At 49.4% G+C, this 13,346-nt stretch overlaps 1 protein-coding gene across 9 annotated transcripts in view; it reads left to right on the top strand.

Annotated features, from left to right (window-relative positions):
- The window catches only part of Slc39a11 (solute carrier family 39 member 11), a 421,876-nt gene that overhangs the window by 406,140 nt on the left and 2,390 nt on the right, over positions 1–13,346 (top strand). For all 9 annotated transcript variants that reach the window (XM_050140478.1, XM_050140477.1, XM_050140474.1 and 6 more), the window contains 2 exons: positions 11,350–11,448; positions 12,940–13,098. In XM_050140478.1, the coding sequence (XP_049996435.1) occupies positions 11,350–11,448; positions 12,940–13,098 (258 nt within the window). The remainder of the gene's footprint in view (positions 1–11,349; positions 11,449–12,939; positions 13,099–13,346) is intronic.

Genomic DNA, 13,346 nt, shown 5'->3' with positions numbered 1-13,346 from the left:
CTCTCTCTCTCTGTGTGTGTGTGTGTGTGTGTGTGTGTGTGTGTGTGTGTGTGTGTGTTGTGATGCTGTGGGCTGAACTAGGACCTTATCTTTCAAAATGATATGGAGAAGTAATTCTTTCTCCCTAAATATGGGTCCCACCCAAGAACTAAAATTCTGCCTGCCAATTAAAATTAGCCATCCCCATTGGCCACCTTGGCAGTGAGTAGACAAGAAGGCATTGCTTAGTTTTGCCCATCCGGGGATTTCTTTTTCTTTTGTGGAAATGGGACTGTTGAAACAGCATTTAGGTCTTACTTCTTACACTTACAATTGGGAGGCTCAGGCCTCTGTGCACGCGTGGAGAAGCGGATCTCTCACCCCTGTTGCTATGTATTTTTCCATTGTTTGAACGAGACTCGGCTTATTTGCTCACCTGTTGTGGATGGGCATCTGCATGGTGTCCAGGTGGGGGCCCGTGTAGCAGTGCTGGGGCTAGGGGCGTTCATGGTCTTCATCTTAGGATGGACAGGTGAGCGAGCACACAGCTCTGAGGCACAAGAACTCCCTGCTGGTTGAAGCAACCTTATGGCCAGACAGTGCACAGGGTTGGCTTTATTTGCTGGTAGTCTCAGCAGGGCAAAGTCCCCAGGGCCTGATTCTGGGACTCCCAGATCCCCTGCATACCTGCTCTTCAGCACGTCTACAAGGAGAGGTGTGGAGAGACCTGAACCACCCTCAGCCACCACCCTGCCTTGTGGCCTGGCCACCTGGTGCTCTTCCCTGCCCGCTTTGGGGAAGGCAGCTAAAGGAACGCATTAGCAGAATGGATGGGTCATCTGAGCCTGAGCCAGACAGGCTCTCAGAATGGCAGGAGAAGGGCGGGGGAAGATCCCTTGCGTGCTAAGCCAGCTCTGCTGAACGGGTGGGGACCAGCAGCCCTGCAGGGAGCACCCAGCCCCTTCCCACCTGCAGGCTCATCAAACACCTTGACAGGCTGCCCGAGTGGGAAGCTGGTGATGTCATCACCAGGCCTGAACAATCAGGCCTTTTAGGGCAGGACGATAACAATCAAAACAGTATGTAAGGACCTGCCACGCAAGAATACACACGAATACACACGCTCGCTTGTTGCCCCGGGAGGCTCCAAAGCTGGGGTGAAGCAGGGCTTGTCACAAATATGCCTTTCTCTTTTCCTCACCAGCAGCCCAGGGACCATAGCCTGGAGATCAAGGTTGTGAGTCGTCTCGGTACCTGTCTGTTTGTAGAGAAATCCTCAAGTTCTTCCCACCACATACCCCAAAGAAACCTCACCACCAAGCCCAGAGCTAAACCAACCTCAGGCAGAACAACTAACTCTCCATGCTTGTGAGCCCCACTGCACAAGTCTAGAGAATGCTGCATGTAAGAAGCTTCTTCCAGACCCGAGCCATCGTGATGCTGGAGAGTGGCCAGTGTCGCAGGACAGAGGAAAAGGGGGGCAGTGATTCTCACATATTGTCTTTGCAAACTTAGCCCCAGGAATTGGCTCACCACAGTGAAGTTCTCCAGAGCCTTCAGCTGTGCTGAACTTAGCTCTTCTCAAAGAAGATGTCTAAGGGCTGGGGGCAGGGGCGGCTTGACTGGTAAGAATGTTATGCAGATATTAGGACCTAATGCTGTGCAGAACATTGATCCCCAGAACCCACGTTAAAACAGCACTGCCACCAACAAAGCCCCAGATGTAGTAGTGAGCACCGTGATCCCAACACTGGGCACACGGAGACTATAGGATCTCTGAGGCCTTACTGGCCAGCCGATCTAATGATCCAACCAAATCGGTGAGTTCTGGGTTCAATGAGAGGCCTTGTCTCAACAACAACAACAACAATAATAATAATGTGGAAAAAGACGAGGAAACAGGACTCAGTGAGTAAAAGCACTCGCTACACAAACCTGTGGACCTCAGTCTGTATCCCCGAAGCTGTGTGCAAACTGGATATGATTGGTGTGTCTGTAATCCAGCACTTCTGTCCAGTGAGAGGAGGGGACAGGAAGAGGCCCAGGAAGGTAATCCAGCACTTCTGTCCAATGAGAGGAAGGCAGAGGAAGAGGCCCCAGAAGCTCCTGGACCAACTGTTCTGCAGTGCACAGTATATCAACAAACAAGAGAGACCCTGACTCCAAAACAAGGTAGAAGGCAAGGACTGACACCTGAGGTTGCCCTCCGACCTCCATACATGTGCTATGACATGTGTGCACCCTCACACACAAACGCGTATATACCATGCACACACATATTAAAAATAAACATTTTTACAATATAAGATAATGATCTAGGAAAACAAGTGATGTCAACCTCTGGACCTTGACATTCACATGCACAGAAATGCACGTGTCCCCCATATACACTCATACACACAGACACTCACAGAGTTGTTTGCTTCTGAAAAGACATGGATGAACATAAAAACTAAAACATTTTTCAATAAGATGGCTGGGATTGTGGTGTTTCTATGCACACTCTTATTCACAGTCACACACATATACACTCACCTATGTGTGTGCACATGTTGAAGGAGCGGCAGGGCTGCATCCCCGGCACCCGGCTGCCTGCATGGCTCTAGCTTATGCCCCGAAATAATTACACAGAAACTCTATTCTTTTAAACACTGCCTGGCCCGTTATCTGTAGCCTCTTATTGGCTAGCTCTTACATATTAATCTAACCCATTTCTAATAATCTGTATAGCCCACAAGGTGGCTTACCAGAGAAGATCTTAACCTGCGTCTGTCTGGAGTGGGAGAATCATGGCAACTCCTTGACTAAACTTCTTTCTCCCAGCATTCTGTTCTGTTTACTCCACCCACCTAAGGGTTGGCCTATCAAGGGGCCTAGGCAGTTTCTTTATTAATAAGAAATCATTCCCACATCATGCACATACAAATGTAAATACATATATAGAGAGAGAGAGACACAAGCAGATATACATAACACACACACACACACATAGTTCTTTGCTTCTAGAAAGAAAGCAAAATGAAGAACAATTGAAAATATTCCTCATGCTGTTCTTCCAATTAACCAGAATGGACCAGAACCTCATCTCATTAGCTTGAAGTGTAAGGTAGGTGTAAGGTAGTACCTGTATCTTCCCTGCTGGAGATTAAGTAGGTGTAAGGTAGTATCTGTATCTTCCCTGCTGGAGATTAGAACCAGGCAGCTCCTCTGTCTGCAATGGACTGATGCAGCCTCAAGAAACTAACAAGACCCAAAGTGTATGCTGAAGACTCATAACCCTGAGGACCAGTTACCCAACTTCTATCTACATATCTGCTCCCAGGCCTGTGGAATGGGAATAATAGTTGAGACACCAGAGAGGCCTCTGAGGAGGTGAACATGCTGCTACATGTAAAATGCTGCCAACCACACCCAGCATGTAGCCACACTCAATACAGGAGAGATTAGTATCTCTCTCTCTTTTTTAGCCAGAGGACCGCAGGCTTGGTCTAATGGGTGTGGCAATTAAAGACTGGAACTGGTTTCAGCCACAAGTTGTTGCAATGGGTACGCGGGACTCTTCTGCCCAGCTCCTGGCACATGCTCTGTCCTGACTCACTGTGGAAGCTTCCCCATGCTCAAGGCCTGAGATGGCCTTAAGCAAAATGTCTGAGTGTAGTGGTCAGTAAATGGATTTCAAGGGATGCCCCCCTCTCCAAAAAAAAAAGTTAAACCATCTGAACAAGTCACTCAGCACAAGGACCTGCCTCCCAGAAATTGGGTGGGGACCACATATGTGCAAACCCTTGCTTTTGGCCTTGCAAGAGCCATGGATTTGGGTTTTCATTTAAAAAGCCAGTGGAGTGTGGCAGGACAGTGTCACAGAGGGCAGGTGTCAGCAGAGATGGGCTGTGAAGCTCTTCACCGTTGGTGGCATTGTTTGGGATTCATCTTTCACTTGGTAGAAGGGGAAGACTTGAGTCACCCTTTGTGTCCCCTTCTTCCTGGATGAAGCTCACTTCTCCCTCCCTCAGCATTAGAGTTTTCACTTCCTTCAAAGTCCATCTTGAGTATCACTTTGTCCATGAAGTTTCTGGATCCATACCCTATGCTACTTCCCTCCTGGCCATTAACAAGCTTCTAGGCTGTGTGACAGTTGTTGGCCAATGGATTCTCTTGTTCCTGGGTTCCAATGGAAGCTTCTTCCTCAAGGTGGGTCCCCCCCTAGTGCCTTTTTTCCTGGCACCAGCTTAGGCTTAATGGTCAACTCCTGAGACACTGAGGAGGAGAGCCCCCGCTGGCCATACTACGATTAGAAGCCGTGGGAGGTCCCAGCACTGACTGGAAGGTTATACAGACCATGCCTCAATATTTGTAAGTGAATCCAGCCCCTTCCCTACCTCCACCCCACTGTGATGTCAGTGGCCAAAGGATGCTGAGTGTTTAGCTCAGCACTGTCTCTTATGGAAGCCTTGGGCAGTGTCAACAGTAGCTAGCATGTAAGCAGTACCCACCATGGCCTCAACCTGAGATTTTATAATGATTATCTTCCAACCATGCAAAAGTTCTGCCAAGGAAGTTCTCCACCATTTTACAGATAAAGTAGTGGCTGGTGCTGGGTCACAGTGTACCTGGGGCTCTGAATTAATTAATTTTCTCATTGCTGCGGCAAAATGCCTAGTGAAAGCAACTTAAGGGAACAAATGGGGGTTTATTTTGGCTCACAGTTTGAAAGGAGATAGTCCATTCAAGCTGGGAAGACAAGGTCACAGGAGCTTGAGATACATGGTCATATTATGTCTGAAGTCAGGAAGCAAAGAACTATGAATTCTGATACTCGGCTCAACCCCAGCCCATGGAATAATGCCTTCCACCTCAGTTCACCCCGTCTACAGACGCCCTTACAGACACGTTCGGAGCACTGTTTCCTAAGTGATTCTAGATTCTGCCAATGTGATCATCAACCAACTCGGGCTCCCACCTGTGTGTATTTGGCTTCTTACAGGTCACACGGCCTCCAACGGCACTGAACTTGCCACATCTCTGTTTTCTACCCTAGTGGTAAAGCCATCAAACAAGGGCCCCTCCAGGGCCACTTGCAATGCGAGTTCTCTGATTTGTAGCTGTGAGATGTGAGGCGAGCATTAGGAAGACATTAGGGGTATTGGGCCTCCATTGGGAGGTCGAGGGAGGAGAGCTAGGCTTCTGGCAGTCCCAGGGTTTTTAAGGAAAAGCAATGGCCAGTCTCTTAGGATGAATGGCCTGTGATGAAAAGGGAAAGGAGGCTCTTGATTGCCTCGCGGCCTGGAAGGACCCAGGCCCTTGCCTCTGCACCTCTACCAGGTTGCAGAGCAAGGAACAACAGAGACAAGGTGGAAAAGAGACACCCCTCCCCGAGGGTGTGTTTCTTCTGCTCTCCACCCAGACTGAGGAGGCCCAGTCTGTGAATGGGCACCCTTGAGGTTGCCTATACCTCCCTGGCACCTCACGTGGGGTTGGCTGTGTCTGCTGAGTCAATATTTGTAACTGAGCCTAGCCCCTTATGCACCCCCACTCATTCTTCCCACCCTCGGGGGTTTCCAGCAGCCTCCTGGCCCTAAGCAGCCTGAATTGTTCCTTTGTGTGCCTGCCCAGCCTTGGAGCACAGTATCCCTCTACCTCTGTGGCTGCTACCTCTTAAGTGCCTGCAGCATTGTCTAGCTATCCTGTAGGTGTCACCCACCCTGGGTGGGGACAGCAACCTGCAAGAATTGCTCTGACATCATCAGGCTGGTGAAGGTTTCAGGGAGCTGGTTGTATAGAGGGAGGTAACCTGGGCTAGCCTCCAACTTGCTGTGGAGCTGAGAATGTCCTTGCATTTTGGATCCCCCTGCCTAAGTGCTGGGATTATGGACATTGACCAGGTTTATTCATGCTAGGGATAAAACCCAAGGCCTTCTGAGTGCTGGGTAGCACTATCCCAACTGGGCTACATCCTCAGCCCCAGGCCCTTTCTTCTCTAAGTAGCTGTTCCCCTTCCAAGGTAAAAGTCCTCCCCCTCCCAGGATTTGTCTCTGTTACCCACCCAGAGTGTCTTGAGGAAGTCCTAGGTTTAGTACTACCAAATCCTCTGTCCCAGAAACCCCCTCAGCTCTGGAGTATCCTCATTCCCACTAGGAAAGTTGTGAGTTCCTGGGAAATCCTGATGCCTTGACATTGATCAACACACACTGGCCACTGGTGAATGCCTGCGTTCCATTAACCCCGCTTCTCACCTGCTCACCTCAGCCCCAGTCCAAGAACTCTTACTTTGTTGTCTTCTTGTTTGCCTTTTTTTTTTTTTTTTGGAGGGCTGCACTCATGTTCTCTCTCTGTCTCTGTCTCTGTCTGTCTGTCTGTCTGTCTGTCTCTCTTCCTCCCCCCTCTACCCAAGTATGTTGTGAAATGAGATTTTAAAACAAGCCTAATTTCTAACCCCCCAAAGCTGGGCTGCAAGTAGCCATTTCTCTGGGTCTGGTCCGCCCTGGCAAATTCTGACTCCCCAGGAAAAGGAAAGTAGAAGTTTGGGCACTTAAGCCAAAGCCAACTCCTCTGAGCTGCAGCCCTTCCCCCACAGACCCTTGGCTCACCTTTCCCAGGAGAGGCCTCCTCAGGACTGCTCCTGCCTCTGCAGTTGCAGCCTGGCTCCCTGGGAGCCACTTACCTGCCCTGGCCTCTGCTAGTGATACGGTATCCTGTAAACCCTTTCCTGGCCCTCTGTCAAGGTCCCCTCTCTCAAACCTGGCAGCCAGGCCCTGGTGAGAGGTCACTAGGAGGTGTGGCTGCTCAGGGAAGGAAAGCTACTATTCCCATATTCATGTGGGCTGGTCATGAGGTATTTGTTTTGGGGAGCAGGAGAAACAAAACTCCAAACAGCACCTTGGCTGGCTCTGAGGGCTGCAGTGACAGGCTTAGGTTTGTGTGCCATCCCATCTGTGCCCCGCCCTCTTTGAATACTGCTTGGAATTTTGTGGCAGCTCCTAGAAAAGAAACCCCTCATCTCAGCTTTTCCTTCTCCAAGCTGCAAGGAAGGAGATCAGCCAGGCCTATTACCTCAAGAATGCCTCAGTAAGTGCTTGGTTACAGGACTGTGGTGGGGCCTTCTCTAAGCCACCAGCTCTGTAGGTACATTTTCTCCTCACAGTCTCCCATCCATGCCAGCACATCCAGAAGTAGGCTCAGAGTCTGTCCTCTGAAGACCTTCCCTGACAGCTGAGTGTCTCCCTCCCTCCCCTCAAGTGTTCGTTAGTATCCCCTGCACCCCATTCTGCAGTCCCATCACTGTGGCCACTACTGCTTGGTTGGTCCCGCCCCTGTTCCCTGGAATCCCCTCCAGGGCTTCCCAAGTTGGATTCTATGTAGAATAGATACCCAGTCTGCAGAGTCTCTATAGAGCCTCAAGCGCCCCCACCCCCAGCATCTATGGCTCCCATTCTGCGTTGAGAGCCAAGCTAGCAGCCCTCACCCACCACCTCCATCCTCACACCTGCTGATGTTGTTACTCATTGATCCCCACCAGAGCATTGTCTTCAGACTTCACAGACATGGGTCCTATAGTTTGTCAGTCTTCAGAGTGTCCCGGTCAAGGTGTGTGGTACAGCTCCCTGGTGCCTGGAATGGAGAACTGGTTCTGAGGGCTGGGGATTCAAATCCCTTTCCAGAGCTGATGCAGGCGATGAAGAAGAGACCCCTTCCCTGCCCCTCTGGCATCTGTTGGACTTTGGATCTGGAGTGTCTCCTAAAGACTCACACATTGAAGGCTTTGCCCCCAGCTTATCAATCCAGTCACTGAGATGTGATCAGATTGTAATGGCTCTGACCTCATTTTTTATTATTAATAGATTCATAATCCAATGGCATTTGGGGAGCTGAAGGACACTCACGGGTGTGGGAACTAGTTAGAAATTGATAGAGACATGTCCCTGGAGGTTGTCTCTTGTCCTGGGCCCTTCCTCTGTGTCTCCCTTCCTTTCTTGATGTCATGGGAACAGCTCTGCCATGTGCTCTCTGCCATGATACTCTGTCTCACTATGACCGAGACACAGTGGAGCCACGTGACCACAGACTAAGCACTCTGAAACTGTGAACTGAAGCAAGCAAATCCTCCCTTCCTTAAGGTGTCTGTGTTAGGCATTTTGTTAGAGCAATAAGAAAGAAACATGACGTACAGTTGGGGATTGGAACACAGCTGGCCTGTGTGTGTGTGCGCATGCGCACATGCATACACATACACACACACACAGTGCCTTATACAAAGGAGAACTGTTGTAGAAGGTTGTGTAGGAAGGAAGGAGGCTGTAGTTTCAGCCCGCACCATGGTCTCAGGAGCCCATGGTATGCTCAGGATGGACTTCCTGATCACACAGCAAACCAGTGCCCTGAAGAGAAAGACCTGGCACAATCTTGGGGTGCGGCTAGAAACCCTGTGCCAGCGCTAGGGCAGGGCAGTGACAGCGAGGGTTTCCAAGGACAGAAGAATGGGGTTTCTGTGCTGCTTATCAGGGGCCCAGCTCCAGGGCAGGATGTGGAGGAGGCTTCCCCAGCCTGACTGGTAGATGGCCGGGCTTTGGGCAGAAAGCATCACCTTGAACTTGCTGGTGACCCAGGATTGGTGACTCCATGTCCACTCCTAACATGTTCCTGCCTGGGTGTACGGGAGGGTAACTACTAACAGTGGACTACAAGCCCGCCACCAAGCTCTGCCTCTGCATCAGAGAAGAGACAGAGGACCTAGTTTGACCCCTAGGCCAATGGTTCTCAACCTGTGGGCCATGACCCCTTTGGAGTTCCACATCAGATCTTTACATTATGACTCATAACAGTAACAACATTGCAGTTATGAAGTAGAAAGGAAATAATTTTATTGTGTGTGGAGTGGATCACCACAACATGAGAAACTATTAAAGGGCTGCAGAATTAGGAAGGTTGAGAACCACTGCCCTAGGTTGATCTCTTTGGGAAAAAAAGATTTTTTTTTTTTTTGGCATTGGGCTCTGCAAAAGGCCAAGAAAGCTGGTCTTATTTGACCACGATCTAGGGAGAGGCAGCGGCCACTGGAAGACACTGCACGTAAAGGAAAGGGCAGTGCCGCCAGCAGCTGTGGAGAAGACTGTGTGGAGAGCACTGTCAGCAAGTTCTTGAGGTTTGTTTATGTCACAGAAATGTATGCCCGTGCCCCCCTTCCTCGAATAGGAGTTCAGGGTCTTTTTGAACATAAAACCGGTAGAAGAGGCTTCTAGAAAAAAAAAACTGTATTTGGGTCTTCTATGTTGACTAGAAATCATAACCATGACCAAGGCAAATCAAAGAAATATTCAATTGAGCTTATTCCACTCCAGAGGGGTAGAGCCCATGATGGGAGAGTGGAGGCAAAGCATGGCGGTAGAGACAGCTGAGAGCTCAGATCTCAGACCGAAAGCAGAGGCAGAGAGCACACTGGAAATGGCACTGGTTATTTTTTTGAAGCCACAAAGCCTGCCCCCAGTGACACCTCCTCCAAGAAGACCATACCTTCTAATCCTTCTCAAATAGGTCTGCCAAAAATGATGACCAAGTTTTCCAACCTTTGAGTTAACCAAATGGAGTGCATACCAGCTGGATATTTCTAAGTTCAATTCTGGTAGCGTTAGTCTTTGTCTAAGAGACACCCTGAAATGGTCCCAGGATACAGGGTCAATGAGCCCTGTATGAGATAAGTGTACATATATGGTGATGGTGGATGAAGGCAAAAATGATGAAGATGAGATGAGGCCCCCAGACAAGATGGAGATGTGATATTTAATACTGACTGTTATCCCTTGTGCTCTTTGCTGGTGTCTAGACTGGCCATGGCCAGAGCTGGCCTGGTGGGCTTTCAAGGCAGCAAATTATTTTCTTATCCCGGAGCCTGGGAACAAACATGAAGTGGCCAGTAAGGACCAGATAAGATGTTGATCTTCAGCTCTCCCTTGTGTCTGTGCAGAACTGAAAAGCAAATTGGGAGCCAAGCAGACAGACAGGAGTCAATTGACCAGAAAGCCAAGCATGAGGCAGTTTTTTCTTTTCCATATAGACCACCAACAATATGTTCAGACCCACAGGCCAGCATTGTTAAGTGATTGACGCCCTTGAAGCTCTGTAGTCAGAAGGGCCTTCCATGGAAGCACCATTCCTAGACTTGTCCAGCCAAGGTCAAGTCTTGTCCAGGTAGTTTCATATTGCCTTTCTGCTGTCCTCAGACTGGCCCCGTTCCCTCCTGTGGCATCTCTCCTTACTTTGCACGTAGCATGAGTGCCCACGTGTGTGCATTATAAATTCTAATCATGTGTTTACCTCGCCTCCCTTGATCAGTTATGTATTGCCCCTGTGCCTACCGCGTTCCCATTCTTCCTTCACCGTGATCTAATATTCGGCTTCTGCATAAAGATGTCTCTCATAGATAGGTCCCTGGCGTTTGACTCGGGCACACAGCACAACAGTGCCCTTCAGCTCTTGCAGAGGCAGAAGGCCAGAGGCTCTCACAGAGAGCACCGCCCAAGCATAGAGAAATGCAGCAAGGGTCCCTGGGAAACCTGAGCCTGGAGCCGCAGAGTGTCAGCTTCATTCTGCATATTTACTTCCTTGGGCTGGCTCTGCTGTCCCTTCTGGGGAAAATGAGATGCAGACACTCAAGGGCACAGAGGAAAACATTTCACTGGGCCCGGCTTACAGTTTCAGAGGTTTAGTCCATCATCATCATCATCATGGTGGGACTTGGTCGCATACAGGCAGACCTGGTGCTGGAGAAGAGACTGACGATTCTGCATCTCAACCCAAGGCCACATGAAGTGAACCATGACACTGCACACGGGTTGAGCATAGGAGATCTCGAGGCCCATCCCCACAGTGACACACTTCCTCTAACACGGCCACGCCTCTTAATAATGCCGCTCCCGAGAGGGGTCATGTTCTTTCAAACCAACACAGTACATGACTCCAGACAATAAGTTTTATGTGTTATTCTAATTTCTTCTCTGTTACTATGATTCAGACACTGACCAAGATCAACTTAGGGGAGAAAATGGCTTATCTTGGCTTGCAGACTACACTCCACCACCGAGGGACATCAGGACAGAAAATCGATCAGGAACTTGAAGCAGAGATGGTGGAGGAACTCTGATTGCTGGCTTGCTCTCAGGCTTATCCTTAGTTAGCTTTCTGATACAGCCCAGGGAATAGTGCAGCTCACAGTGGACTGGGCTCTCCTAAGCAATTAATAATCAAGACAGTGCCCACTGATGTCGCCCACAGGCTAGTCTGACCAAATGAATTCCTCTCTAGGATGACCCTGGGCTATGTTAAGTAGTCAAAGTTTACTAGGACTTGTGCCTTCTTGACTTTTTTTTTTCTTTGCAGGAATTTGGCCATTGGAATTGGGATCCAGAATTTCCCTGAGGGCCTGGCTGTCAGCCTCCCTCTGCGTGGAGCTGGCTTCTCTACCTGGAGAGCCTTCTGGTGAGTGTGCCAGCCTGTTGGCTCAGAAGGGAGTGGTGTAGACTACTGGGCGTGAACTCCATTTTTCAGGGTCAGGCTCATGCTGGAAGCCAGTGTGGGGCTTCTCTGGAAGAACACCACAAGTATGGATGAATGCCATACACAGAGTGGAGACCCCAAGACACAAGCTCATCTCTTAACCTTTGACCTTTGCACGACTGGCTTGAGTGTCTGTGTCCCTTTTCAAAGGCTTCTGTGGAAAGCTACCCATGGCCCTTGCACTAGCCACTCACCCCATAACATGTCTCCTCTAAATGTCACAATATGCCCAGCTGAGGATCTTCTTGCCACGACCTGACCCAGTGAGTCATTATAATAACAGCTTTTCTCATGTGTCCTCCACTTGGGGCACAGGCCTCCCACCTTTCTCTGCTAAAACAATCACTGATCCGTAACATAAGGTCACCACACTCATGCAGACTGCGGACAGGGACAATTTTAAAACGCCTTCCATTGTATAAGACTCCGTGACTTGCAAGTTTGCCCAGTGCTCAAGTGACTGCGTTTCTGCCCTCTCCAGATCCCTTTCTCCATTGTCAGAGACCCTCAAGTAGAGTATTTGGGAGACAAGGGAAGTGGGTGGCCTTAGAGAGGTTCATAACCTACCAAAGTCACAGCTGTCATTTCTGACAGTTGAGGCACCCGGGAGAAAGGAGAGGGGAGATGCAGAGATTTGTGATCCGCACCAAAATCGGGAAGTGAAGCTTTGTTCTCTTCTTCAAACTCTAGTCTGGGTTTGATGTCAAAGCCACATTTTCCAAAGACAACAAGGCTACAGGCAGGGGTTGGGTACATCAGAGGACTGTCTGTCCTGCTGGTATGTTCGTGGAAACACACACACTCTAAACTTGTTTTTTAAAAGAGAAAAATACATGCTATAGCAAGAATATATCTTGAAAATATTACGCTAGGAGAAATAAGCCATTCTCTCTTCACCCCTCAAAAACAAACAAAAAAACCCATATATGGTTCTGTTTATAGGAAATATCCAGAGGCAGAAAACATACAGAGGGAAAAGAGATGGAGAGAGATTCATGGTGATGGGCTGGGAGGAGGAAGAAATAGGGCACAGCTGCTAATGGCCATCGGCTTCTTTTTAGGGTGATAAAGATATCAGAATCAATGGTGATGCTCACTTAACCTTGTAAATCTATAAAAAACCACTTGTCAATGCGGTAAATGTTACACGGGTTGCAAACTATGTCCCAATCAAATTGTCGTTGTCAAAAGATGATATAGGCAACTTAAAGATCCAAAGGCGATAAGGGATATGAAGCTACCGTAACTGCTTCAGTGGGATCGGGGCAAGGAGCGGGAGGTGCTTCTTAGAACATGGCCAGACCAGATGCCCACCACATACGTCTGCTTTCTAGGGTTGAGTCAGCAGTCTGGGCAAGTGTCACATCTGCTTGGATCTCCCTGCATTGTTCAATGTCTCCGTTTCCTCCTTAGGTATGGACAGCTGAGCGGCATGGTGGAGCCCTTGGCTGGGGTCTTTGGAGCCTTTGCCGTGGTGCTGGCCGAGCCTGTCCTGCCCTATGCGCTGGCCTTTGCTGCTGGTGCCATGGTCTACGTGGTCATGGACGACATCATTCCTGAAGCCCAGATGAGGTGAAGAGCTTGCCCAGCTGTCTCCCCCCCTGCGCCAGGCCTAATCTGAGACTCCCCTGCCCCACCCCTGCCGCTTTCACACTTGTCTGCTCTCCCTCTGTCTTTTCTTATCCCCAAGATCCCTCTGCCCTTCCAACGATTGCTCCTGTCCCTCCTTTGCTTGCTAAAACTGAAGTGAAGAGAAGGAAGGTGACATCTCACAGTGCCATAAGGCAGGGGCCCCTAACCCTTGGTGAAATCGATGGTCA

This window comes from Alexandromys fortis, unplaced genomic scaffold (assembly GCF_014885135.2).
Source record: "Alexandromys fortis isolate MF-2015 unplaced genomic scaffold, M_Fortis_MF-2015_v1.1 scaffold_39, whole genome shotgun sequence".
Classification (NCBI taxonomy): domain Eukaryota; kingdom Metazoa; phylum Chordata; class Mammalia; order Rodentia; family Cricetidae; genus Alexandromys; species Alexandromys fortis.
Note: the sequence above shows the minus strand (reverse complement) of the source record. Positions and strands in the feature narration are given on the sequence as shown.